Raw genomic sequence first — 26,268 nt, 5'->3', positions numbered from 1 at the left:
CTTCCTCCAGCTGAGCTGAGCGGTCGGCGTGGCGCGTTCATGTGTTTTGGGGGCGTGGCTTTGGAAAGAGCCCAGAAGGGAGAATGTGGAGTGAATGGAAATAATGAGCTGTCTTTAAAACAGTCGTGAGATGTCTACAGGCACTCAATTTTCATACTTTCTTTTTCAGAGTACTTACATTTTAATTATGTATTGATATATAAAGAAAGTTTAAACAAATTTGGAAAAAAAGTTTTTTAACCAAATCCTACCTACCCTACCTTTTAAGCTGCTTTTATAATTGTTTTTACTTCTTCCCAAAATCTAAGTTTTGGAATAGAGAAAGTATTGTGGATTTGTTTATTCTGATTTATTTACTTTATTTCATTTACATATGGTAGTGTATTTGTAATTATATTGTTTGTGAACGGATGGGTTGATTTAAATATAGTATGGTAAGATCATCTAAACTTTCTCTCATGTGACTACTCTAAAATCAGTTGACAGTGATTTGACTAATGAAGTGTTGTTTAAAAGGATTCTGGGTGTGTTTGTTATCCACACCCTGGTGAAGGCTCTTATTGGCCACAACATGTCTGTTTGTGGTTTTTCTGCTTGTTTTTAATGCCTAAGCCATGATGAAATAAAGGATTTTTATATTTTTCGTAAACCCGGATGCCTTGGCTTGATATATTTTATCATTACTCCAGTCTTCAGTGTCACATGATCTTTCAGAAATCATTCTAAGATAATTTCTTATTATTATAAATGTTGAAAAGTTTAAGCTTAATTTAGTTGGGGAAATCATGATACACTGACATTTGGGGCATTTGTGGCCTAATGGTTAGAGAGTCGGACTGCGGGTTCGAGTCTCAGGTACGGCAGGAATTGTCGGTGGGGGGAGTGAATACCAGCGCTCTCCTCCACCCTCAATACCACGACTGAGGTGACCCTTGAGCAAGGCACCAAACCCCCAATTGCTCCCCGGGCAGCCGCAGCAATATGGCTGCCCACTGCTCCGGGTGTGTGTTCACGGTGTGTGTATGTTCACTACTGTGTGTGTGCACTTGGATGGGTTAAATGCAGAGCACAAATTCTAAGTATGGGTCACCATACTTGGCCACACATCACATCACTTCACTTCACTTCACTTCAAAAGTTTGGGGTAAGTAAGATTTAAAAATATATATTATAATAATAATAATAATTTTAAAAATACTTTTATTTAGCAAAGGCACATTAAATTGATCAAAAAAGACAGAAAATACATGTATGAAATCAATAAATATTACAAAAAAGTTCTAAATGCTGTTCTTTTGATATTTCTATTCATCAAAGAACCCTGAAAAAAACTAAATCACAGTTTCCACAAAAATTTGAAGCACAACTGTGTTTAACATTTATAATAATGAGAAATGTTTATTGAGCATCAAATCATCATATCAGAATGATTTCTGAAGGATAATGTGACACTGAAGACTGAAGTAAAGATGCTGAAAATTCAGCTTTGCAGCACAGAAATAACTTATATTTTACAATATATTACAACAGAAAACAGTTATTTTAAATTGTAATAAATAAATAAAAAAACATTAAAAAAACATTAAAAAAACCTTAATGCTTCCAAACTTTTGTCCGGTAAAGTATATCAGAGAGAATTTATCTTCAACATTCATGCTTTTTTGTTGTTCACTGAAAGAATCAATTAACTTCTAATCAAAGTCAAAGTCAACCGCATACGGTTCCTGATCCAGGCTGTCTACGACGTACTACCGAGCCCATCCAACCTGTTCAGCTGGGGATTGGTGGAGTCACCAGCCTGCAGCCTCTGCCTAAAGAGGGGGACCCTGGAGCACATCCTCAGCTGCTGTCCGAAAGCACTGGGCGAGGGGCGCTACCGTTGGCGCCATGACCAAGTTCTGAAGGCCATAGCAAATACCATCAGCTGTGGAATTGGCCACTGTAAGCGCCTCCGCCCAGTGAAGAACACCATTGCTTTCGTCCGGGCTGGGGAGAAGCCAACATTAGCTGCTAGGGCCACCTCATCTGGCCTGCTAGCAACAGCACAAGACTGGGAGTTGAAAGTTGACCTGGGGAAGCAACTGAAATTCCCAGAAGCTGTCGCCACCTCAACACTGCGACCTGACATGCTACTCATCTCAGAGACCTCCAAGCAGATCGTTCTCCTGGAACTCACTGTACCCTGGGAGGACCGTATCGAAGAGGCCAATGAGAGGAAGAGGGCAAAATACGCTGAGCTAGTGGAGGAGTGCCGTAACAATGGGTGGCGAGCACGGTGTGAGCCCATTGAGGTGGGATGCAGAGGGTTTGCTGGCCAGTCTCTCTGCAGGGCCTACAACATCCTGGGCATCATAGGGGCCAGTAAGCGAAGGGCCATTAAGGAGGCCACGGAGGCAGCAGAAGTTGCCTCAAGGTGGCTGTGGATAAGGAGAGGAGAACCATGGGTTGGGTAGGGCTACCTGGACACAAGCTGGGGCCTGATCAACCCCAGCTGGGTCGCCTGGGTGAGAGTGTATGATGCTTGAAAGACCCGAAACACTCCGTGACCCCAGGTAACATCACTGATGATGTGTCCAGGTTGCATCAAGTTGATGTATGTTACAAGCTAATCAAAGTCAAAAATGTCATTTTTTAAATTTGTAATAATTTGCATGCATGCCTGATTATGACCAAACAACATGTTTATTCCTGTTAAGTTTCCAACTTGGAATATTTCCAAAATTCCCCATCTTAAATTCCCATGGAAAGTTTCCGGAAATTTTCACCCTAGCTGTGACGTATATCCAGAATGCCATGTGCTAGGGGGATTGGGGGATTTCCACTGCAGAACACGAGATCCAGGGGGCGAGGTTGGATCCAGATCCAACTCCTCCCACTTTAGATATCCCTAAACCTACTCATCTCTGCCCCCTGGATCTCGTGTTCTGCAGTGAGGGGCTGATAAAATTGATCCCCCCCAACAGTGATCAATGCTACTTCATCAATAGACCATATAAAATATCAAAAATATAATGAAAATAAAAAATAAATAAAAAAAATCACTAATTAAAATGCTTAAACCTGCATGTTTAAACAACAATAAAATCAGAAATGGACTTTCACTGTCTACGCTCCCGCTCGTGTGATGAGAGATGACACTGCGCGTTCAAGTTTCTGGTTCCAATGGTCTTGATCCATGCACTGTTTTTCAAAATGTCACAGAGGCCAATTGTCACATAATAGTCTATTTCAACATGAAAACCAACAGCTAGCCAAAAATAAAGAAAAAATGAAAATGATTCAGAGAAGCATGTCATCGTATTTCACAGGACCCTCACAACAAAATCCTAGAAATATTACAACTGAGAATGGAATCACAGGAGCCGCTGTGTTAGGAGGATGGAGCTGAATTTGCATGCTTACTGAGCGATGTGAGGCATATACTCTATTTTTATATTGACAGTACGTTGTGCATTTGCGTTTTGTGATTATTTTGTACAAAATATTGAAGCTTATAAATTGGCCGAGTGTCACTATAGCCTGCATTGTTCTAAAATCGAGTTTTAATTCTAACATGTTGAATTAGCGTTCGACTATAGCGTTCGCACTGGGATTTTTTTCTCATAACAGCGGAAAAAACTTAAAATTCTCCCTCATTTTTGGTCATACAGAGAAGAGTAAGACGCCCTGTTTCCAAACTTTTGACCGGTACTATATATCATTGAGAATATGTTTATCTTCAGCATTAATTCTTTTTTGTTCTTCAAAGAATTCAGGTTAAAGTTCTACTCACAAAAACAGTCAAAAAAATTGTTAGTTTCTATGCATGTCTGGTTATTACCAAACAAAATGTTTATATTTTATGTTTGTATAAATGATCCCAGATTTCCAATTAATTCCCAGAAATTCCAAGTTTCTTACTTGGAATATATCCAAAATTGCCCAGCTTAACTTCCCATGGAAAGTTTCCGGAAATTTCCGCCCCTTTGCAACTCTAACTGTGATGTATATCCAGGGTGCCATGTGATTTCCGTTTTTGGCCATACATATGAGTAAGACATCATTCGAAAGGGTCTTCTGTTATTTGTATACACTCATAATAACAACAAATCGTTATGCTTTTGTAAAATAAAAGGATAAGAAACAAACAGGATGCGCTTTCTGCCGTCTCTAATCCATATGAAACCAACGAGAGGTAGAGATGTAGATGTTTGTATATGAGTGCTTCCAAATGAGAAAAAATCTCGCTCTACTTGAATTAAAATGTAAAAATTGATTAAAATGTTTTTTCAAAATGTTTCAATATTGTTTCATTATAGTTCATAAATGTTACTTCAACAGCTGTACAAAATACCCACTGTGGTTCGTGATTTTATTTTCATGATTACATTTTTTTTTTTAAACAACCTGGATAAACAAAACAATGATGTGCACAGATAAATCATTTAATAAATACTGTAATATTCCATAATTTTTTTTTTATTGTCCATTTTGATTTCCTGTCCCTGTATTGTAGTCAAGTCAAATATTATTTGCTTCATTACCTGATTGGCATAATTCCTTTAGTTAACTGGGGGCTAGGACAATAAAGTGCATGTATATAACTAACTCCTCTCAAAATGTCCTCATATTTTTTTTTTTCCAGGTGACCGTTCCAGTATCTGTGAAAGGAAGGATAATTCTGGAAATCTTGGAAGGAATGGTTTATCTCATGGAGAACCAAGTTATACACAAAGATCTAAAACCCGAGAACATCTTGGTGGACAAGCATTTCCATATAAAAGTATACAACTTATCTCTTAATTCCCCAAAGAAAGACCCTTTGTAAAAGTTGTACAATAGTTAAATATTTAGACCTGTTTCATATTAAGGCAAGATATTACAGGCAAAATATATATTTTTCATGTACTGATACATTTTTGTGTTGTTTCAGACTAGTGGAAAAAAAACATTCAAAAGACACTTTTAAGTGTTTATTTTTCTTGCACTTTATTTGCATCTGTATATTCTATTACAGTTCAATTTGAGGGTTGTTTTTTCTAAATGAGTTTTTCTTCAAGCAGAAATCTTCACTTCAGCAGCTTTTTTTCTGGCTGTTGACAGTTCTCTAAAAACCTTTGACTCTACTATGTCAACAAAATGAAACAAGAATTTTGAACCTGGCTTTATTCAATATTCGGATTTCTGTTCTGGAAATGAATGCAAATTAGTGCATATTTAATTAGACAATGTTCCATTTGCACATTTAAACATAACATTTCAGAAAACTTGATTGCAATTCTTAATGCAATCAATCACCTGGGGAAGTATGGTGATAGCTATTAACTATTGACCTGGGGATGTCTTGCCTTAAATAAAGATAATTATTAATAGTTTAGACACCAACCACATAAAAACGAGACAAAATTGTGACCATAATCATAATTGCTAGTGTATATCTCGTAACTATGAACTACAACTTTAGCTTTTTGTAATTTTGAACTTCATATTTTGCCAATGTGGCTCGTCAAGCAGCTGATAAAATCTGTAGTATCTTCCTGCAATATCTGGTAATTGTAATATCTAAAAAGAAAGAAATTGCAAATATAAGAAATAAAGTACCGGTAGCAATTGTAAGGAATTAGTCACAGTTCGAAGAATGAACTTCTGTTTATTACATTGCAACTGACCATTATGTAGACTTGTTGAAGGCACTGCTAGTGCTGAGACAAATAACATTTCATATTTCGTTTTTCATTTCACATTATTCCAACATTCATTGGCACACATTAAATACTCTTTATCTATATAATTTTACAGTTGGGAGGCCGCAAATCTTTGATATGAAATTGTGCATTTAAATCAAATCACTAAAAAATATCTAAACACCTCACTTCTTGGCATAATGCAAAGTGTAATACAATTTTTGTAATTTGTTTGCCTTTACCACTTTCAGAAAGAGCCATAATTCTTAAACGATACTCTTTAAAGCAGGGGTGTCCAAAGTCGGTTGGGTGTCCAGAGTATGGGGTGTTAGGGGTGTCCAAAGTATGCCTAGTAAAACCTTGAATAACTGGTTCAGGTGCCTTTAATTGGGGTTGGAGCTAAACTTTGCAGGACAGTGGCCTTCCTGGAGCAGGATTGGACGCCCCTGCTTTAATAATAAAGATTACATTTGATCATTTTATTCTAAAGTTCTTTATGCATCCTATAGAACTGAGCATATCAGGTGTGTATATATATATATATATATATATATATATATTATAGACATTAATAAGAAGACATTAACCGAATAAATCCCTTGACTCGCGTGAATTTGCCTCAACAGATTAGATTGGATAACTGGACAAACCAGCAGACCAATCACATTGCACAGCATCTTAAATGTTTCTTTAATCATTCTGAAATGACTGAGCCAAAGTCTGTCATCAAAGTGGATTGGTATAATGACTGCTCAGAATGTCTTACACAATTGCGTTCCCAAACACCAGCATCCAAACGTAAGATAACATGACAGTGTTTATTGCGTTTCATCTGTGTGCTCTGAGGCAATTCATTTATGATGGAGGGAAAAAGAACAACAGTGGCAGAGTGCAGCAAGATCCATATTTATTACAGAAGTGACTTATTTGTTCTCTTGAACACATAGGATAAAAACACTGCTTTTATTCACAAATATTTTATGCCATATTCCAATTCTTCACAAAGCTTTGGATGGAAACATAGCTACTGTGAATTGTGAATAGCGCTAAATAGATTTGACGTGACCTGTGCCTAAAGACAGAAAAAATTTCATGCACTGACTTTGTTTGTTTTGCATCAGATAGCAGATCTCGGTCTGGCCACATCTGAGACGTGGAGCAAGCTGACGAAAGAGGAATCTCGCAGACAAAGTCACCTGGGCAAGAAGTCGTGTGTGCGCGGTGCCGGCACGCTGTGCTATATGGCCCCTGAGCACCTCGAGAGCATCCACACCCGTTCCACTGAAAAATCTGACGTCTACAGTTTTGCCATTGTAGTTTGGGTCATCCTAACGGGCCGCGAGCCATATGAAAGTGAGTCGAGTTTCAGAACCACTTAATTTTTTTTCATTAATGCAATTATCTAATCAACCAATCACATGGCAGTTGCTTCAATGCATTTAGGGGTGTGGTCCTGGTCAAAACAATCTCCTGAACTCCAAACTGAATGTCAGAATGTGAAAGAAAGGTGATTTAAGCAATTTTGAGCGTGGCATGGTTGTTGGTGCCGGACAGGCCGGTCTGAGTATTTCACAATCTGCTCAGTTACTGGGATTTTCACGCACAACCATTTCGAGGGTTTACAAAGAATGGTGTGAAAAGGGAAAAACATCCAGTATGCGGCAGTCCTGTGGGCGAAAAGGCCTTGTTGATGCTAGAGGTCAGAGGAGAATGGGCCGACTGATTCAAGCTGATAGAAGAGCAACTTTGACAGAAATGACCACTCGTTACAACCGAGGTATGCAGCAAAGCATTTGTGAAGCCACAACACGCACAACCTTGAGGCGGATGGGCTACAACAGCAGAAGACCCCACCGGGTACCACTCATCTCCACTACAAATAGGAAAAAGAGGCTACAATTTGCACAAGCTCACCAAAATTGGACAGTTGAAGACTGGAAAAATGTTGCCTGGTCTGATGAGTCTCGATTTCTGTTGAGACATTCAGACGGTAGAGTCAGAATTTGTCGTAAACAGAATGAGAACATGGATCCATCATGCCTTGTTACCACTGTGCAGGCTGGTGGTGTAATGGTGTGGGGGATGTTTTCTTGGCACACTTTAGGCCCCTTAGTGCCAATTGGGCATCGTTTAAATGCCACGGCCTACCTGACCATTGTTTCTGACCATGTTCATCCCTTTATGACCACCATGTACCCATCCTCTGATGGCTACTTCCAGCAGGATAATACACCATGTCACAAAGCTCGAATCATTTCAAATTGGTTTCTTGAACATGACAATGAGTTCACTGTACTAAAATGGCCCCACAGTCACCAGATCTCAACCCAATAGAGCATCTTTGGGATGTGGTGGAACGGGAGCTTCGTGCCCTGGATGTATATCCCACAAATCTCCATCAACTGCAAGATGCTGTCCTATCAATATGGGCCAACATTTCTAAAGAATGCTTTCAGCACCTTGTTGAATCAATGCCACGTAGAATTAAGGCAGTTCTGAAGGCAAAAGTGGGTCAAACACAGTATTAGTATGGTGTTCCTAATAATCCTTTAGGTGAGTGTATAATTACTATAAAAATAGTCCAGAAGACCCATGTGCTTGTGAGGAACACACGCTATGTTTTTCGTATACAGTTTTTTTATTTTTACACTTTATTCATTAATTTATTAACATTGCAGTCGTATCCGACTGATTGGTGATTCAATGGCCCATTCTATGGGAATGGCCCATTCTTTCTGTGAAACCGGAGGAATATGTTTTTGGATTGTGGGGGAAACTGGAGGACCCGGTGGAAACCCACGCAGACACAGAAAGGCCTCCTGGCTCTGCCGGGACTCAAAGCTGGGACCTTCTCGCTGTGAGGCGATAGTGCTACCCACTGAGCCTTACAGTACTGTTCCTCTTTCTCAATGAAAAAACACTTGCTTAAGGGGCCCTGATATTACACATTTTAATATTAAAGGGGTCCTATCTTTAAAAAAAAAAATTCTATTAACCTCACGTAATTTTATTTGCACCAAAACAGCCATGATATAGTTTAACATGACCATTCCCTACAATTAAACAGCCCTTTTTTGCCATAGTGCTTTTAAGGCTATGTAAATCCATGCAAATCCTCTTTAACTCTTTCCCCGCATTGACAAGTTATCTCGTCTTTTATGAGAAAATGATTGCCTGCCATTGATGAGATTTTATGGCTTTACGTGTTAACGCTGTTATAAGGTAGGGGGCGCTATTACACATATTTCCTTGGGGTGTAACACTATATGTCACATAAAAAAATGCATCAATATGTATCATGGATAGTGACAATATATATTGTGTATAGTTCACCCAAAATGAAAATTACTGTGTGAGGAAAAAATCAGTAGTACATAACTACTATATACAATGTTGAATATAATGTATAATAATGCAATGGGGAATATTCATGGGTCATGATAATGCCAAATGTCTTCTGTTTCTAGTAAAAAATCTAGTCAGTGACAAGCATATTCGGCTAAAATAATTCTGTATTTTCAGCTTCAATCATGAATATTTTTATTCTGGTGTCACCATTGTCCTGTGCATTGGCTTACCAGCACCACGTCCAAGCCTATTCATTTCCACTACCAATGTAATCCCAAATTTAGCATTTTAATCAACAGTACATTTTTTGTTAACCTTTTACCATACGTGTTTGAGTATCGCAATAATATTGTATCGTGAGTTCAGTTTTGTGATATATATCGAATCGTGCCACGAGGGTAACGTTACACCCCTAGTATCTCCAGATCAAAATGCAAAGAAAAGCAGAAACGAGAGATCTCATATGTAAGCAAATGCATATGAAAATAATCACCATCATCAACAATAAACAGCATATAAATCAAATGCCTAATGTTACAGAGTGAAATGTCGACCCAGGAAGTGTTTAGGACTGTGAAGCTTTGGGGGTGTTGATGGACTCAATCTACTCCATCTGGGTTTTGATCATCATTCTGAATCTGATCCAGATGTAGTCACACAAATGTGATTTTCTCAGCTTTTTGCTCAAAATGTTGCTTTTTTTTAACTTACCCACATCAAGTGTTGATAAAAAAAATTATGCATGGAGATGGAATATATTTTCTTTGTTTGTTTAAAAGCAGAGGGTCTTTTCTTTCTTTTGATATATTGCATGTTCAGATATTCATGCAACAAAATATTCTGGGGTCATGACATTTTTTGTGAAAATGACCAAAAACGCTGGTGGGGAAAGAGATAATATTTGCCCCATTTGTAATATAACAAACTCAAGACCAGTATTTAACCTGAAGGTGTTTTTTTTTTCTTCTGTTACTTCAGATGCCAGAAGTGAGGATCAAATCTGCCACTGTGTGTGTCGAGGGGAACGGCCCAGTGAAGCAGTAATCCCAAGTGACACACCTCAAGAGATCCTAGAACTCATGAAGACATGCTGGCATAAGGAGTGTCATGACCGTCCCACATTTAAAGGTAGAAGCGCTGAAGTATTATCCTGAGTGAAGCGAATTGAGAATATTTACCAAACTTTTTTTTTTCAGCAGACATGTTTTGCTGTATTTGTCAATTTAGCACGCCCATTTACACTCTTAAAATAAAGATTCTTTATTGGCATTGATGGTTCCATGAACCTTTAACATCCATGAAACCTTTCCATTGCGTAAATGTTTTTCTATAGTTATAGATTATTCAAATATTCTTTACACTAAAACAATGGTTCTTTTGAGAACAGTTCACTGGGGAGCCAACAATGGTTATTCTATTGCACCATTGTAAAAAGAAAAAGAAAAACCTTTTTAGAACCTTTTATTTTTAAAGAGGATTAATAATGCCCTTTTCCTAAGTCTTGATTTTGTTTCAGGGCTCTACTAGAATAGGTTCCCTTTCGAAGTAGAACTGCGACACTGCATCAGGTATTGATGCTATGGGGAACACCATCAGAGTGATTGGTGTCTGAGGCACGTGTAAAAGCCAATAATCATTGGCAGACGGCAGCCCATGACGTCACACGCAGAGTGCCTGTGAGTATAAAAGGGCATCTGAGTTACACGTCATAAGCTTTTTTGTCTTCAGGAGCCTCTAGCGCTTTCAGTGAGGGCGCTCGGCTCTCGAGGGAACTGAATGCATTCATTGTGATGAGTTCACTGTGGAAAGCTCGACCCATGCTTTACTCTTGAGGGATGAGATTTGAGCGTCTGTACCGCATGGCTCGGTTCTCATGGCCGCCAAGGCAGCAGGGCAGGATCAATCACGGGGATTGTAGGCGGAGCATAGGGAGGAGCCTGAAGGGAGTTTCTGGGCTTCTCCTGCCTTGCTGGTTTAACGTCAGTTCAGGAAACAGCTTTGTGGTTGCTTCAGACCTGACTGATTAATGTTACGTGTCTAATTCTGAAGAATTAGATGCAGAGAGAGTTGAGTCAGGTGTTATTAATGATCTGCCTCCTCTGCTGTCCCGCATATAAGTGTGCGAGCCTTTTATTCCTTCTATATCTCCACATTGAGGCGTCAACATAATGGAGGAATTTATGGAGAAATAGCTCGTATAGTCTCTCCCATGCATTCAAATTATTCGCATGTGAAGAGACTGTGTGAGCAAAAATATGCTAGGATGTCCCAGTTGAAGAGCAGCTTCCTAGCTGAAGGTTGATGCAGGGTTGCTTACTATTGTTTAGTGCTAAAGAAAAAAATGAAGCGCTAGCTAAAGCAGATCATAGGTAGAAAGGTATGGGCTGCCCTCCCCAAGTTACATTGGGGTCTTTATGTAGGCTAGGCTCCCCTTTGGTTTCCTTGGGGTTTAGAGCATGGATGATTAGAGTTGTTGGGTAAACGGCATTATGTGTGCCGTTTGCCTCCCTTTCCTGCCAAAAGGGTAAAGATGTATGCTCCCTCTTGTATGAGTGGCAATACCGAAGGGAGGTGGTAATTACTGAGGATTTTAGCACCTTACTTGCTCCCCTTGGTAGGCTGCTCAAGTACACCTTAGGGTAGAGCAGGGTGAATGGAACTATGATGGGAAAGTTCCTCTGTTTTGTTTACCTCCCTCTGTTGTTGGGTCTGGAAGAAGGGATATATGCTCCCATTTAGTGGGGTGCTTCTATACAGTAGGTATGATCAGTGTTACAAATTGATGATTAGAGATGGATAGTCGATAGCGCCCCTCTTTATCATTGTAGCGTTCTATAGTTTAGCCATTAACTGTAGTGAGTCCTGGAGTCAGGATGTGAGCTATTCTCCCATATTCACTCTAGGGTTGTTAAAATGGAGTAAAAGCTCCCCTATGTAAGGCTGCTCCCTAAGAGTCTTGTCAATTACTTGTGAGATATACCTGACATAGCTACGGCTATGTTGGGTATTTTCCCCTTAGAGCTCTGCTCTTGGAGCCATATAGGGCTGAACCCTGTCCCACAAGGTGTAACAGCCGAGATTTCCCATGCTGTAGAGCACAGAAGTTCTTTCCTAGCATATTCACTTAAGTGGTAGTAATACCACTATATGAGTCACATGGGATGCGCCCATGGGTTTGACATGCTTCTGACTCCGGCTATGTATTCCATAGATTCAATTTATGCTATGCCCATTATGTTTGTGCATATTCACAGCCTTGTACAGCAGGCATTCCCTGTGCATGACATTGTGGGTATTGGTTCTCCATAGGATCAATACCAGATGCAGCATTGAAGTTCCACCACGAAAGGGAATGTCTTGGGTTGCACATGCATCCCTGTTCCCTGAGAACCCGGTTCCCTCTTTTGTCTCCCTCAGACATAAGAGTTAATGATGTGTAACTTTTATACTTACGGGTGCTCCACATGTGACATTATAGACTGCCATCTGCCAATGATTATTGGCTTTTTTTACACACCGGAGGCGTTCCCCATAGCCTGAATTCCAGGCTAGCAAATGCTGATACATGGGATTAATTGCAATGAATTAATTGGCTTAGCATATAATTAATTTTGAATTGATTGACAGTTTTGGTAGTGACAATCAGCACATATCATTATGTACAGTAACTCTTGTGCACCTTTCTCCTATGCTGCACTGATGTTGACAGATCGTTCATTGGTATGGATGCTAATATAGTTCTCAATATAATTATCGTCATGGTGTAAACGGCCTAAATTCTATTTTATTTGCTTGCCAAAGCCACTTTTTAATTGCATTTGGCACCTGTTGACTGTTCATTTTGGGCCTGGATCACATTGGAATCATTTTGTATCCAGAAACTATGTAAGCTACTTAACTGATTAATTTGTTTGTTTGTTTCCTTTTCTTTTCTTTTTTACAGATAGCTATGAGAAGTTTTTACCTTTTTACCAACAGAAGCTGGAACCAAATGTAAAAGTGGATTTGGAACAACTGATGGTGAGGGTTTTTTTGTTGTTGTTGGTTTGTTTTCTCTCAGCTCGTGTCAGGTGAATCTGTCAGTGTTGGGATGTCCAAAAATTGATTAATATACCTCATCGCTCATTACAGGCTATTTTTATTTATTGCTGCTCTTATTTGCTTACATTTCACATGAAGCTGTCACAATTTCATATAGAATTTTTCCTACTCATTGAAATATAACTATTATAAAATTACATTTATTGGAAATCTACGGTGGTGGAAGGAAAAAAATGATTTCAGTGCTTTAGCATTTTCTCGCAAAACTTTTGTGTTCCCCAGGGAAACTTTGCGTTTGCTCCCTGCCTCCCTCAACTCAACTCAAAAGCATTAACATATAATTTCCCTCCCATCTGTTATATTTTTTCATCACCTCCTTTTAGAGGCTCTTTAGAAATCATACATTTTATTGCATAATTTTAAGTTCAATTTGAATATATAATTTTTTAAGTATGTGTATTAAACTGTACATGACATGTACAGTACATGAACAAAACAAAGCAATTAATTACCTGCTAAAATCTCATAATAGTCACAGTTCTACATGCTGCTTGTATTATAAGTTTTTAACTGAAGCAAATTTAAAAAAGCAGATATATATGGTCTTTGTGTCAAAAGACTAGTTAACCCTCAAATGAAAAGTCTGTCATTATTTACTCACCCTCCAAACATGCATGATTTCTTCTGACATGTTGTGATCACTTTGTATGATGATCAAAATGTAAGCCTTTATTCAAATGAAATCATTGATCCAATTCATATCCATCAGTTTTCAAGTTTTTGGCTAATTTTAAGCAACTCGTCTTTTCATAGAAGCCATTATTTAACCTAGACATTATTTGTTTGTTTTTTACAAATACAATACTCTCTGATGTAAGACATGTTAATAAGTAAAAAAATTTTAAACTTAAATGTTTTGTACTCTGACAAAACTGTTATATGATATTGTTTTCTGTATGTGGTTGCTTCTCTCTGCATTATAGTAACTTACAATAGAGGTACATGAGCATGATTAAATTTGTCACCAGTTCTTTGCTCTTTTAGAGTTGGATATGACCAAAAGATTCATTCGTTAAGTAAGTGAGTAACCGAGTGCCCTTCCAGTCGAGTCATTCTAATTCGCAAACTGATTCATTAGCTACGTTTACATGGACACATTTTGTTGATTAATTGATGTGGGTTGATGTGCTTTTTTATGTCACAAGCTTCAAATCGGACATGATTTTTTGAATTGCGCACACTGCACAAATATACAGAGTTTCCAGCTGTTTGCACCTACTAACCTTTCTCCTATATTGCTTCTATTCTTTTTTTTAAAGAGCAGGCTTAATATTTATCTATTTTGGGTCCTAATTTAGGGAATGATAAGCACATGAAGCTTTGTGCCGTGCTGCTTATATTTATCAAACAAAAAAAAAGGCCCTTTCCGCGCCCAAAACTAGGCGTCTGTCCGAAGCAAGGAATGATTGGACGATATTCCTGCTCCACTTTCTTTCAATGGAACGTAGCTTAAGCCTGCTCGAAAAATTGCTAGAAGTTGTTAGATGACGTCATACGTGTATGCGGCAAAAAAAGAATAAAACCAAGACCTGCTCAAGCGGCAGCACCTGCGAGTCTCGGAAACAATATATAATAAGGTTTGTCTAAGAAGTCACTAGATTTGTTGCTAGGCAATTTATTTGGAAAAAAGTCGGTAAAGGGGTCTGAAAAGTCACTACGTTTGCAATACTTGACAGTCATTTATAACTTTATACGTCATTGCACATGTGCAGTACTTTCCCGCTTTGGTTCTCAATCCAATCAAGCGTTTACATGTCCTCTTGATCATATTAGAAAAGGTTTAAACCACCCCTTACAATCCAAATTAAATTAATCGGATTTGGCAAATTCATTCCAATTGACGAGGTTACACGTGATGTTTTCATTCCGACTGTGCTACCTGTCCGATTATAATCGGATTGTTAGGGTCCATGTAAACGCAGATATTGAAAAGAACAGACTTCGTATGATTCAGTCATAAATTAGTCGTTACTATATTTTTTGCATTTGCAAAACTCATGTTTTGTGGTAAACAGGAGGCCTGAAACATAGGACAGTTGTGTTAGTATTATTTCATTACATTGCCTTTTTTTGCACAGAAATTGTATGAGGGCCCTGAGGAGCTTGTAGAAAAGATGAAATCTCTCACAACAGACTCACTCACTCCTGAAGGTAAGCAAATATATTCATTAAATGACATTCATGTTGTTGATTTGTTGTTTTACTTACACTGGCCAGTGAAAATGTGAGTGGCTAGTAACTGGTGAGAAAAAAAGTGAATGTCAAGCCCTGAATGCAATGAATCTTGTGTCTGCAGACCCTTCGCCATCTTCCAGAGACTCTCCAGCGCCCTTGAGGAGCTCAGATATCGGGCCGGTGGAGGCCAGCATTGAAGACCTCAGCTTCAGGCCGTCTGAAGAGTCTGTCCTGGAGATTGACGCAGCACCTCCCAGCTCTCCCCATCTGGAGCTGAAACTGGCACAAGAGTACAACTATCACAAATATGGTAGTCGTATAGTCGATCAACCAGACATGGCGTCATACGGCGTCTATAATCCGCTCCCACAGCAACCGTCCAGTAGCAGGTGGGCCGGAGATGTTTCTTCTCAGATGTCTTCTGTGAAACCCACCACTTACCCAATCCCACCGGACAATCTCTATCCGAGACCTGCTGCTGCTTCAAATTCAGTTGACGGTTTTCACAGGCAAGAATTTGCGAGTCAGCTCTCAGTGCCGCATTCGGAGTATGACAGACTTCATCATCCTCATCATCCACTGTACGACCGTTTCAAGTCCTGCCCAGATAGTGGATCTGCAGCAGAGTCTCTCAGGCTGGATTCAAACCCTGGCCTGCGTTTTAACTCACCTGTCATATGTCCTCCATCTGACTCAGGTACAATTAACAACTCATACCTGCAAACTCGTCAGCTTGTGGTAAAATTTGCTGTTCTGACATTGAATTAGGCCATTCATGTGATTTGTGCAAATCCAAGGTAGTGTTATTTTAGTATCATTGATGTAATATTAATTGATAACACTTAATTTTTCAGTGTCCTTGTTACACGTTACATGTAGTTACTTTAGTAGTAACTATAAATTATCACATAATTACATGTAACTAACCTTAGACCAAACTTAATCCTAACCCTTACCCCATAGTAAGTACATGTAGTTAATTAATATCACTCAGTACTTAAATGTATAATTACACTGTAAAAATGACACCTTAAAATAAAGTTTAACCTATTATTTAGTTTTTGCTTATACTTAGAATTGGGTTTTATTTTGTATTTTCACTTTAATTTTAGTTAATGTTTTAGTAATTTTAAATAAAAGGAAAAGTTTCGACATTTTCTTTTCATCTTACATCCATTTGATGCCTAATAAAGTAGTGTTTATAAGCACAGTACTACCTTTTTACAGGGGTAACAGCTATATTTATGCTTTTGCCGTCAGAGTAAATTAGCAAATTTAATTCAACACATCTGCCATTTTTGTTCAGACCAGTTATATATAACATACTTAATCATTTATTAGGCTGTTTTACCTTGCTTACTGGAACCGTACTCTAACTTTTCTCCTGCTTTGTTTGCTTTTCCTTTAGCATGGCCTGTGAACATCTCGAATGCCAGTGCAATTCAAATCGGGAGTTGGAACACGATGAATTTGCGAATACCTGATAGCAACCCCTTCAGCTCATTATCCACTGGATCTGCCAACAGAACAAGATATAATGAGCTTCTATCGAAGTACGGTAAGACGTTCTCACTCTGCTTCATACCTGCGTCAAGTTCAGGGTTGGGAGGGTTACATTTAAAACGTATTCCACTACAGATTGCAGAATACTTGCTTTACAATGTAATCTGTAACATATTTCACTAGATTACTTGAGTAACATAATCTAAATACTGTGAAATACTTCTCCAAAACTGGTAGATTTTTTTTGTTTAATAAGTATAAACAATTTAAGAAAATTGTCTATTGTTGCTTCTCAAGTAGGTTTATTCTGTTTTATGGTTCTTGGTCAAATGTCTTACTATTAGTTTTGCGCAAAGAGCTAATTGTCATAAGCCGTGTTTTCACTGAAATTACCCGGCAAAATTTAGCTGTCCGTGTTTCCATCGCGGTCTAAAGTACCCTGAAGATTAGTCCGGTGGCAGAACCGCACACGACTTTCCAGTTCCCGTTGGATTTCAAAGCCTGAACCTTGTCATCGGTCCATCTGTGTATTTTTTTTTTAAACTCCATTGTTGATTAGAATAGCAAATAACTCTAACTGCACTCACCGCAATATACTTTTAAAAATGGTGCTTGAAATAAAATGCTACGTGGAGTCAACCAATAAAAATGCTGCTGTTCAGCGCCCAAGTGCCACCCTCAAAAGTTCCTGAACTTTGAAAAAGTAGTACGTCGTGAGCAGGGACCTTCTGAGCGGGAAATTTTTACCCTGGTCCCTGCGGTCAAAACACACAGAGTACCACCCCAAAGACCCTAGTTCCTGGGGAAAGTTCCTGCGGTGGAAACGCGGCTACAGTCAGTGTTGAGGGAGTCCTGGAATTCAACAAATAAGCAGGCAAAATAACTATTACCATTTATTGTACAAAACTATCAAAGTCCTCTCAAGAAAGACTTATTTTGAGATTTGTGCAAAAATGCTCATGCACAATCACAGACGCAGAATTATGTGCTTCAGTTATCTGAGCACTACTGTGTATGATGATTGAAATCGCGAAAAGACCTTAAACAATTACTAAATAAACTTGCAAAATGTTACATTTTCTAATGCATTTATTTGCGCCGTCAACTGAGGGACACCCCGTAGCATGTTAGCCAGGGTTCAAAGCGCTGAATGTGAGTAAAAATTGGTTTTGAATCGGCCCGGTAACTTTTTTTTAATGAATCTTTTCAATGCATGATTGTGAGGATGTGATATGGCTTATTGCGATCATTAAATCGCAAAAGTTGTTAAGTAATTATACAAATATATATAATCAGTAAAGCACAGCACTGTTCATTTTCAGTTTCGATTCACTTCTACTCCGCAATCGCTATGTGTTTGAGCTTAATTCGCTTTTGGAAACACAACACGCGCCAGCAGTCTTACGAAATTCATCATGTCAACAAAGAGAAGCGTTAAGGTCTCCCTTCGGTTTTACACCAAAGTAAAAGCTCAATGGTTTAACGTTTTAAAGCAAAGAAATTAGGACAACCCTTTTAGTATTGTAATTTTGCTGTTGTTCTGTAAAATAGAATAAAAATAAGCAATAATATGACTAATTATTAATATTGTTGTAATAAATAATAAAATCAGTAATAATTAAAAAAATAATAATATTTGTATTAAAACATATTGTATTATAATAATATTATTATTATTATTAAATACTTATAATTTGCAGTACAACAATGTATTATTGCAATAGTGCAATTTCTTTATTAATTTAAAATATATGTTTTTTTGCAGGTTTGTCTTTTTGTGTAATTTACATTCATAAATCCTATTGCTTTATATGACTTTTGTCTAATTTACATTCATAAATCCTATTGCTTTATATGACTTTTGTTACAATTTTAATAAATTATTTAATTTAAGGGTAACACTTTAGTTTAGGGTCCAATTCTCACTATGAACTAGTTGCTTAACTATTACTAGGATATTAGCACTTATAAAGCACATATTAATAAGCAGTAATTAGGAGTTTATTGAGGGAAAAGTCATAGTTATTAGTTAGATAATAGTGAGAACTGGACCTTAATCTAAAGTGTGACCCATTAAAGTTTCATGAATTCAATTAACTGGACATCCTTACTGATTATTACAATTGAATTAAACCATCAAAAACACAATCCAGAACAATTAAATAGGAAAACACAGATTTTGGGAAACAAATAAAAGAGATTTCAAGGGGCCCTACTGTGCCACATCTGATAAATATCTCCATTTGCTGTGTTGTAATGAACAGAGGACCTCACCGTCACTGAAGATCACCTGGAGCTTGTGCGTCAGAACGTCGGTAGCAACTGGAAGCAAGTAGCTCGTAAACTGGGGCTGACAGACATAGACGTGGACACCATCGAGCACGACTATGACCGCGATGGCTTGGCAGAGAAGGTGCACCAGACGCTGGAGCGATGGAAGATGAAGGAGGGTCTGCTGGGCATTACCGTGGGTAATCTGTGCCGTGCGCTGGAGGGCTGCATCAAATCCAGCGTCCTCCTGAAGCTGCTGGGGAAGTCTCAAGATGCTGCTGCGGTCCCCTGAAATGCCAGCGTATGCTTCATAATCACATTGTTCAGTGGGGTGTCTGTACAACCCTCCCAACCTTCATCCAAAGGTTGTAACCATTACAAGGCTGTGCAATATTTTTTAACAGAATAGCTTCCATCACTGTTACACCGTGTATTCATTTTTTTACTGGATTGGCTGTGTGTTGGATGGCACAGCATAATGATTACAATTCTTGATAATGCTGTAAACACATCATATCACGTCTTTCTGCCGTGTCATTTGAGTCCATAATAGACTCCGACCAACCGTTTACGGCAACTGACATTAATCAGTTGGATCAGCGTTTTTTTCAAGGATCATATGTTATGATTGTATAATGATTTTTCTATTTAGGGATTGGTTTAAAATGAAATGCTGGTATACAGACGGTTGACAAATGAAAGGAAAAACCAGCATAGAAGTAGTATAGTGTTGGGTCAGCACATTTCGCCCGAAGACCTTCAGAGGAAACACTTTTCTTGGTGTTTTGGTGGTGGTGGAGCACTGTGTCCGTTCGACCTGAGATCTGGGGCCTGATGTTGCATACGTACAAAATGGGCATTGAAATACGCATACACAATTTTCCACGCACATATCAAGCTCTATAAAAAATAAACTTGCCGTAAATATGTGCACACTCTAGACCATGTTGATGCACATTAACTGATGTGAACGAATTAATGAAGTAAATACAATTATTTTTAACTAGGGCTAGAATGACACGTCGACGTAAACGTTTACGTTGATAATGTAAATTAGTCGATTTGCGTGGAATACGTTGATTCGTTGCGCTGTTTATGTTCCCCAATGATGCCGATGGATTAATCAATTGGGGGGGGGGGGGGGGGGGGGTTGTTAGTTCCAGCCCTATTTTCAACTCTATATTCCATTTGATACACATTTATATTAAATATGCCGCTCTTAGTCTTACTGTTATCTATAGGCTAGTGTTCTCCAATACAATAACAACATTTAAATTTAGATGATATAAGCATACAATGATTTTGATGACATCACTCTGCACTTAAGCTCCTCATCAGACTTTCTGTCCAATCAAATGTTCTCTAAAATCTGAAGCCCCGCCCCTACATTATAAACAGACGCTGAATATGTGGCTGAAATCAGTCACTTGTTCACACATTTACTATTTTCTACATGGTGAATGGCACATGGTGCACTATATAGGGGATAGGGAACGATCAGACGGTGTAAATATGCTTTCCATTCGGGTGAATGAAGTCTGGTTTCACGTTATTGTCAGTGAACTGCTGCAGCTCCAGTCCAGAGACACGATAGCACAGAGCGGATCATGTGATCGAGCCGGTCCAGAGACACGATAGCACAGAGAGGATCATGTGATCGAGCCGGTCCAGAGACACGATAGCACAGAGAGGATCATGTGATCGAGCCGGTCCAGAGACACGATAGCACAGAGAGGAACATGTGATCGAGCCGGTCCAGAGACACGATAGCACAGAGAGGATCATGTGATCGAGCCGGTCCAGAGACACGATAGCACAGAGAGGAACATGTGATCGAGCCGGTCCAGAGACACGATAGCACAGAGAGGATCATGTGATCGAGCCGGTCCAGAGACACGATAGCACAGAGAGGAACATGTGATCGAGCCGGTCCAGAGACACGATAGCACAGAGAGGAACATGTGATCGAGCCGGTCCAGAGACACGATAGCACAGAGAGGAACATGTGATCGAGCCGGTCCAGAGACACGATAGCACAGAGAGGATCATGTGATCGAGCCGGTCCAGAGACACGATAGCACAGAGAGGATCATGTGATCGAGCCGGTCCAGAGACACGATAGCACAGAGAGGATCATGTGATCGAGCCGGTCCAGAGACACGATAGCACAGAGAGGATCATGTGATCGAGCCGGTCCAGAGACACGATAGCACAGAGAGGATCATGTGATCGAGCCGGTCCAGAGACACGATAGCACAGAGAGGAACATGTGATCGAGCCGGTCCAGAGACACGATAGCACAGAGAGGATCATGTGATCTGGCCGGTCCAGAGACACGATAGCACAGAGAGGAACATGTGATCGAGCCGGTCCAGAGACACGATAGCACAGAGAGGAACATGTGATCGAGTCGCGCTGGCCAGAAAATGTATCGGACCCATTTGAATTCTGCACAGAATGCTGTATTTTAAAGTGATATGGAGGAGATTAGGAGGAAACTGTGGATTTACTGAGCTCAACGGCTGTGATATTAACAAAATGCCATTGGCTGTTTAAAAAAAGGGGGAGGAGCTAGTCGATATGTCCCGTCCTGTTTCAGTGGAAATTACATCAACACATTGAATAATGTTGTGTGTTTCAAGGCACTTCAGCGGGACTTTAAGCACTCAAATTACAATAAATCATTATCCAGGGCCCCTCAAAAAGTTTGATCTGGATCCCATGTTTTGCTAGATTAGGTCATCCATTTTACTTATGTGCCGGTTTTTCAAAGCAAAATAGTTTTGGATCAGCCTGATTCAGATGATCAAATCCGGATTACTAGTGCTCGAAATGGGGTTGGATTTCACAGTGTAGGCTGCTATATAAAGAAGAACTTGCATCTGGATAGAAATGCTTCATCACAGGATAAAGCTGATCAGCTTTGTATTGGTTTGCTGTGACCCAAACCATGCCAGCAAAATGCCCTCCGCAGCATTACAGTCACCAGATTTGGGATTTTCTTCTTTTTTTTTTCTCCAGATTTGTCACCCATCTGTATGTTTTTGAAAATTGTATATCTAATGTTTTATTAAAAATATTCTTTTTTCCTATTATGAAATCACTTTCTGTCTATGGTCTTTATAGTTCTACATAGGAAAAGTGCCCTTCTTCAGTTTATCAATATAGCTAGAGTTCAGAATAGGGTATATATAAAGTGTATGAAGTGCCTTAATTCAGTGTTATATATGGTCACACTTTAGATTAGGAATTATTATATATCAACTATTTTTTGTAATTCTCCACCCGTGATCTTGGAGAGTCTTTGTCCACTCAAACTCCTCCTCGTTGCACATCAGAACTATATTCTGGTTTTACTCATTGTGATGAATGATTAAGGGAATTTGGCCTTTGTGTTTCCTCATATTTATACTCCTGTGGAACAGGAAGACATAGCTGGGCAATTTCATGTTATTAGTCACCCTGGTGTGCTAAAAAAATTACATATGAAGGGAATATACCTCAAAGATGTTTAAAAGTTTATGGGGGGTCAATATTTGTGGCCAACATGTATTAGAGAAAACGTTTCATTCAGAATGTGATTTTCCCCTCACAATCATTGGTTTTACTTAAATGAAAGGTTTGATTAAAAGGGGTTGAATGAAAAATCAAAAGGACAAATAAATGCAGATTTATTTTTTTTAATATATTTACCAGGGGTGCCAATAATTCTAACTATGACTATATATGTTTTCTGTGTATTCTATACATTTCACTAATTCATAATTGTAAATTTGAATTGATTTATGGAATGTTAACATGGAATCTGATTTGGAGTCACAGGAAATGGAACTGAATAGCATTTCATTGAGTCCAACAGTCACAACAGTAGAGTTTCACTAGTTCAACACAAGTTTGGAACAAAACAGAACATTTTGACTAAATATGCTTTCTATGGTTGCCATACTGAGTTTTAAAAACTGTTATGAATTATAAATTAAACCCAAAAAGTATAATCATTTTTAAAAATGCACACCATAACCCCTTTAAAATATTCTGTTCTGATCCGGGATGTAGCTTCTATAAATCAGTTTGGAAAAGCGTTTAGTCCAGTCATGTTCCTTAGTAACGGTCCTCCATCTCTCATGCTCCATCTCTCATCTCTCACGGGGGAACACATTTCAGTGCTTTTGCGTTCTCTCAGAAAAGGTTCATGTAAGAGAGAAACTGAGAAATAACGTTCACTCACAAATAACTTTTGACTGCGTCACCTCTTATTGTGAAAAAAAAAACCCACTTTAAATGAAATATAATATTTTTGTTTGATATTTACAGCTGTTTGAGGATTATTTTATGGCGGCAAAATCTTTTTTTACTTTACTGAAGGCTACCAAAAGGCTTAATAGGTAGCCTAATGTCTACTTCTAATTTATTACTTTAACAGTTAAACTAATCAAGTGCTGTGTGTGTTTGTGATTTATGAGGACACGAATTTGTATAATGACACGGGTATTACACTGGTATTACGACATAAATATGGAATATTTCACATGTCCTCATTTAAAATAGCTTTAAAAACATACTAAACAATGTTTTATTGAAAATGTAAAAATGCAGAATGTTTCCTGTGATGGGTTTAGGGGTAGGGTTAGTGTAGGGGGATCGAATGTACAGTATAAAAACCATTACGTCTATGGAATGGACACTTAGCAAAACGTGTGTGTGTGTGTGTGTGTGTGTGTGTGTGTGTGTGTGTGTGTGTGTGTGTGTGTGTGTGTGTGTGTGTGTGTGTGTGTGTGTGTGTGTGTGTGTGTGTGTGTGTGTGTGTGTGTGTGTGTGTGTGTGTGTGTGTGTGTGTGTGTGTGTGTGTTACATGATACAAACATATTTTTTGACCCGTTTTAAAGTTGTATTCATTTTTTGTTTCTGAAATCCACCCTTCTGCTAGGATCAGAATAAACCAGACTTGTATTGTTTTAATCAAAGGTATCCCAATGTTTCTAAAAAGTTTTGAACAACACAAACTGCTGATTTAATCCAGATCAAAACCAAGATTGGATTTTGTGATCTAATCAGATTTCAGAACGCTTTTTTACTTTGAACAACTCATTTTCAAGATTTGATCCAATCCGATAGCCGAAATCTGATCAGATTACTTTTGAACAACTGGCCCCTAAATGTAAAATGCCTGATGAGGCAGTGCATGTTCCTGAATGAGGATGGACATCATCATCAGCTGACTCTACACTGGCTACCAGTGGATGAATCTGGAACTACCTGGAAAGTTCATGAACTGGCTGGCGCTGATGAACACACAGTATAAAGCTGAGGGACTTGCAGTGCTCCAGTCAAATCTAAAAGCCTCACAACGACAGCGCCATCTAAGAGGAAATACGAAAGCCACTGAAAATGTTGAGCCTGCATGGATTCCTGCCTTCCCTCAGTCCATTCATAGGGATTGAGCGGCGGGACGTCACAGATGTCCTTCTGGAGGCGAGAAAACTCCAGCACGAGATCTTTGAGGAGGTCCAGCAGAAGGAGATCACCTGCACAATGGAGAACGAGGGAAGCGGCTTTGCTTTGACACTGGACACACGAGACTTTTCCCCAGAAGAGCTGGCAGGTGGACAGGAAGCTGCAGGTCAGCGGGAAGAGCCAGGAGCAGCAGGAGGATGATGGGAAGGGCTCATACTTGTGCAGAATCCGAGAGTTCAGACGGGTGTTTGACCTGCCGGAAGAGTGAATCCTGAGGCCGTGGCCTGCTGCTCGACATTCAGGCGCCAGTACATCAGCGATCTGAAGCAGATGAGAGGATGGGTAATAATGACTGTCTGTCTGTGAAGCTGTAAAGACACAAAGCGAAGCCTCTGAAACTGCTCTTCTCTGCTGGACTCTCTTGGATGCTTGTGATTACCTTTTATTTTTATATGAATCATGTGTTCCGGTTAATTGTTTTGTAGTTTTTTTTGCATAAACTAACAGGTTTTTTATTTATTTATGGTGGTTTTCACCCATTTAGATAAAAGTAAAAACTGCATACATTGACATTTCTCATTGTTTAATGCTTAACTGTATAATTCTTAATAAATATATATATATATATATATATATTTCGTTCCCATTTGCTCCACCAGAACCCACTTTCCAAAAGAGTAAGATGGAAAAAGGTACTGAATGTTCTGTAAAACAACTCAACTGATGTTCTGTTCACATTTATCAAGTTTATCAATATTTGTACCAAGGGTGACAAAATAACAAAAGTGAAACCTATTAAAATGATATATTTAAATTGCGTATGATCATTGATGTGCTTATGGTAATTTTTGTTTTGGCAATGTTTCTGATGTGATCTTTTATCCAGCTTCGGTCCCACTTTATATTAGTTGTCCTTAACTGTACATACATCAAAAAATAAGTACAATGTACTTATTGTGTTCATATTGTATTGCAAAGCTCTTGTGCTGATATTGAGGTGGGATACGAAGTTAAGGACAGGTGTGCTGGTATGGATAAGTTTAAGGGTAGGGTAAGGTGTAAGGGAAGTTGCAATTATAAATGTAACTACAGAAATTAATTACAGATATAATTACATGCAGGTCATTTTTAAAATGTAAGTACAATGTAGAAACATGTATGTACACAATAAGTGCACTGTATCAAATTATTAATTGAAATGTTAGTACATAGTAGTTAAGGCCACCTAATTTAAAAGGGTCCACAGGTTAAAAATCAAAGTTAAGATAAGGCATTTACAATAGAAGTGAATGGAACCTATGGAGATTTTGAAAGCAAGAAACGTAATACTTATTATTATATAAAAACACTTAAAATATATTTTTTTTTTATTAAATAGTGTTAAACTGCCTAAATCCTGGAATCCTGGGGGTAAGTAAAATATCAGTTCATTTTAATTTTGAAGTGAACTAACTGTTACAGTTTAATTATACAATTAATTACTGAGTAATATTAATTAACAACATGGACTTACTATAGGGTTAGGATTTGGTTTAGTTTGCATAATTATGCATAATTTATGATTTATAATACTATAGTAACTACATGTAACAATGCCACTGTAAAATAAAGTGTTACATTTATGTCTTGTGGTTGTACTATTTAAACAATGAGTATTTTAACCGTAACAAATTGGCCCCAGGATTTGCTTCCATCGGATAGTCCAGTTATCCAATCACAGCCTGTATTGAGGCAAAGTCACAGGTTTTTTGTT

General features: G+C 38.5%; 1 protein-coding gene across 3 annotated transcripts in view; it reads left to right on the top strand.

Moving 5' to 3' along the window:
* Positions 1-22,165, top strand: part of ripk1l (receptor (TNFRSF)-interacting serine-threonine kinase 1, like) — a 28,579-nt gene extending 6,414 nt beyond the window's left edge. The window contains exons 4-12 of one of the 3 annotated variants that reach the window (XR_013816802.1): positions 4,625-4,762; positions 6,785-7,016; positions 9,990-10,139; positions 12,955-13,031; positions 15,191-15,263; positions 15,409-15,984; positions 16,696-16,845; positions 19,055-21,314; positions 21,360-22,165. Coding sequence is in view for 2 of the 3 variants with exons in the window: in XM_079820551.1 (XP_079676677.1) it covers positions 4,625-4,762; positions 6,785-7,016; positions 9,990-10,139; positions 12,955-13,031; positions 15,191-15,263; positions 15,409-15,984; positions 16,696-16,845; positions 19,055-19,353 (1,695 nt within the window). In the remaining variant the exon portion in view is untranslated. Of the gene's footprint in view, positions 1-4,624; positions 4,763-6,784; positions 7,017-9,989; positions 10,140-12,954; positions 13,032-15,190; positions 15,264-15,408; positions 15,985-16,695; positions 16,846-19,054 lie in introns of all 3 variants that reach the window. The other 2 variants (XM_079820551.1, XM_079820552.1) reach the window with 2 other exon arrangements.
* Positions 22,166-26,268: the final 4,103 nt, after the last annotated feature.

This window comes from Gobio gobio (assembly GCF_949357685.1).
Source record: "Gobio gobio genome assembly, chromosome: 6".
Taxonomy (NCBI): Eukaryota; Metazoa; Chordata; class Actinopteri; order Cypriniformes; family Gobionidae; genus Gobio; species Gobio gobio.
The sequence above is the reverse complement of the archived record's forward strand: the minus strand, read 5'-3'. Positions and strand labels throughout refer to the sequence as shown.